We start from the raw sequence: 2,515 nt of genomic DNA, 5'->3' as shown, positions 1-2,515 counted from the left end.
CTAGACACAAAATTCACACACACACACACACACACACACACACACACACACACACACACACACACACACACACACACACACAATAAATTAATTAATCTAAAACTTCAAATGAAATACTATCCTTAAGTTTGAAGGATAGTTCACCCAAAAATGAAAATTCTGTCATCATTTACATACTCTCATGTTGTTACAATCCTGTATACATTTGTTCTGATGAACACAAAGGAAGATATTTTGAGAAATGTTTGTAACCAAACCGTTCGTGGAGCCCAATAACTTATAACTATAGTATTTTTTCCTACCATGGAAGTGAATGGGGTCTGCGAACGGTTTAGTTACAAACATTTCTCAAAATATCTTCCTCTGTGTTCATCAGAACAAAGAAATGTATACAGGTTTGTAACAACATGGAGGCGAGTAAATAATTACAGAATTTTCATTTTTGGGTGAACTATCCCTTTAAGAATAGACAGCATTTTAAACATTCACCTGGTTAATGTAGTCTTTTTAAAGGTTTTATGTAGTGCAAGTTATTTATTTGTTATTAATCCGGAATCAGTGGTTTGCCTGGCATGGGATGAGATGCTTATCCAAGACGATGTAGAAGCACTCAATCTTGCTTTTCTGACGTCCAACAGCAAGGAGGTACGGATGCTGACGCTGGTTGTTGTTGAGGTGCTCCTCCAAACTGCAGCATGACTAAAGTGGAAAGGAACATAGTATATTAGACTATAACATAATGTCCAGTCATAGAAAACAACAATATAAAAGTGACTTATCAAACAACTCAATATGCAAACAAATGATTTTAAATCTCCATGTTTAGAGCAACACAAAACACAATATCAAAATATGAAACGAGATCAATACCTTATGAAAGACTACAAGTTTTTTAGCAGCATCACATGCACTGATTCTTGGAGACTTCAGTCCTCCTGGTGATGGTGGAAGGAGATGAATCAGTAGAAGAAGGGATGCCATTTCCTGATCGTAGACTAGACACAAAATTCACACACACACACACACACACACACACACACACACACACACACAAATAAATTAATTAATCTAAAACTTCAAATGAAATACTATCCTTAAGTTTGAAGGATAGTTCACCCAAAAATGAAAATTCTGTCATCATTTACATACTCTCATGTTGTTACAATCCTGTATACATTTGTTCTGATGAACACAAAGGAAGATATTTTGAGAAATGTTTGTAACCAAACCGTTCGTGGAGCCCAATAACTTATAACTATAGTATTTTTTCCTACCATGGAAGTGAATGGGGTCTGCGAACGGTTTAGTTACAAACATTTCTCAAAATATCTTCCTCTGTGTTCATCAGAACAAAGAAATGTAGACAGCATTTTAAACATTCACCTGGTTAATGTAGTCTTTTTAAAGGTTTTATGTAGTGCAAGTTATTTATTTGTTATTAATCCGGAATCATCCAATCTCATAGGTTCTAAGTTTGATAATTTTAATATTTTTGTCATCAAAACAAAATAAATTTTAACTGTAACTGCAAATATAGCAGATGTGTAAAAACATGCAAATCAAATACAACTTACTTGTTTCATGAAGGTCACTACTGTTAGGACATTCTGCTGAGAGCAACAACTGACTCAGGTCTGCTGTTGAAGTAAGTTGCTTGGCTTCTTTAATGACATTTGGCCTGAAGAACGTGTCCCACTTCTGAAGTAGCCTGGAGGATGTCTCCGTGTCAAACAGGAGAGTGAAGTCTTGATCAACCTTTAAGATGATATTAAACTATAAACAATATTCTTAAATTGCATGCTTTTGAAAAAATGTTATTCCAAACTTACCAGGCCCTTTGTATCTAGGAATCTTGAGAAGGTGGAGAGGATATCAACACTAGAGCCTGAATCTTTAACAAGCTTTTGGCGATACTGAAATGTCTCTCTCATCTTTTGGAATATTAGGGACTTCTCTGTGGTATGGCTGAGCAAAGAAATTGCCTCTTTGCAAGCATCCCCATCAAGTTGCCCTTCACAATTAGTAGCCCTTTGGCATTTTGGGCCTCCTGGAGAAACATCATGAAGGTTGTCTAGTGGCAAAGATCCTCGTCTAATCTTCCTGTGGACTGTTTTCATACGCCAAGCAATGTATCCTGTGTTGCTTGCAGCATCAAAAAAGTGTTCCTTTAAAGAATCAAATTTTCTATGTCACAGATATCATAACATTGCAATTATAATGTGAAAGGGTCAAGGGTCAGGAAAAAAAATATTTTTAGGTTGACACCCTTCCTTGCTTCACAACAAATGACTGATTTGAATTCATATATCTTTATGATGCAAGCAAAATGTAAATATTAATTATTTTTCTTTTCCCCCCAATGTATCCCCTTCTACAGAGCATTATATGATAAAGGCAAATACAGAAATGAGGCAATAACACAATACACTGAATTTATCAGATATTAATCAAATTCTTAATTATTTTAAATGAGTAAAAAACCAACCTTTAGCGTGAAATTGCATAAAGTCAAATC

The 2,515-nt window shown here is 35.1% G+C and overlaps 1 protein-coding gene across 1 annotated transcript; it reads right to left on the bottom strand.

Annotated features, from left to right (window-relative positions):
* Nucleotides 1-555: 555 nt before the first annotated feature.
* Nucleotides 556-2,151, bottom strand: LOC135761079 (uncharacterized). The gene is made up of 4 exons (XM_065275166.1): nt 1,830-2,151; nt 1,575-1,755; nt 871-995; nt 556-699 (listed from the first exon to the last, which is right to left on the bottom strand). Exons 1-4 carry the CDS (start codon nt 2,115-2,117, stop codon nt 556-558), a joined length of 738 nt encoding a protein of 245 aa, XP_065131238.1. The 5' UTR covers nt 2,118-2,151.
* Between the last annotated feature and the right edge of the window lie 364 nt (nt 2,152-2,515).

Source organism: Paramisgurnus dabryanus, chromosome 3, assembly GCF_030506205.2.
Source record: "Paramisgurnus dabryanus chromosome 3, PD_genome_1.1, whole genome shotgun sequence".
In the NCBI taxonomy this organism is placed as follows: Eukaryota; Metazoa; Chordata; class Actinopteri; order Cypriniformes; family Cobitidae; genus Paramisgurnus; species Paramisgurnus dabryanus.
The sequence above is the reverse complement of the archived record's forward strand: the minus strand, read 5'-3'. Positions and strand labels throughout refer to the sequence as shown.

Bases quoted from the DNA above. Each gene is read 5' to 3' on its own strand.
- LOC135761079 (XM_065275166.1), bottom strand. From the start codon at position 2,117: ATGAAAACAGTCCACAGGAAGATTAGACGAGGATCTTTGCCACTAGAC. The intron at 996-1,574 runs GTAAGTTGTATT...TTTTGTGTCTAG, and splicing joins TAGTGACCTTCATGAAACAA to TCTACGATCAGGAAATGGCA. The intron at 700-870 runs GTATTGATCTCG...TTTCCACTTTAG, and splicing joins AACTTGTAGTCTTTCATAAG to TCATGCTGCAGTTTGGAGGA.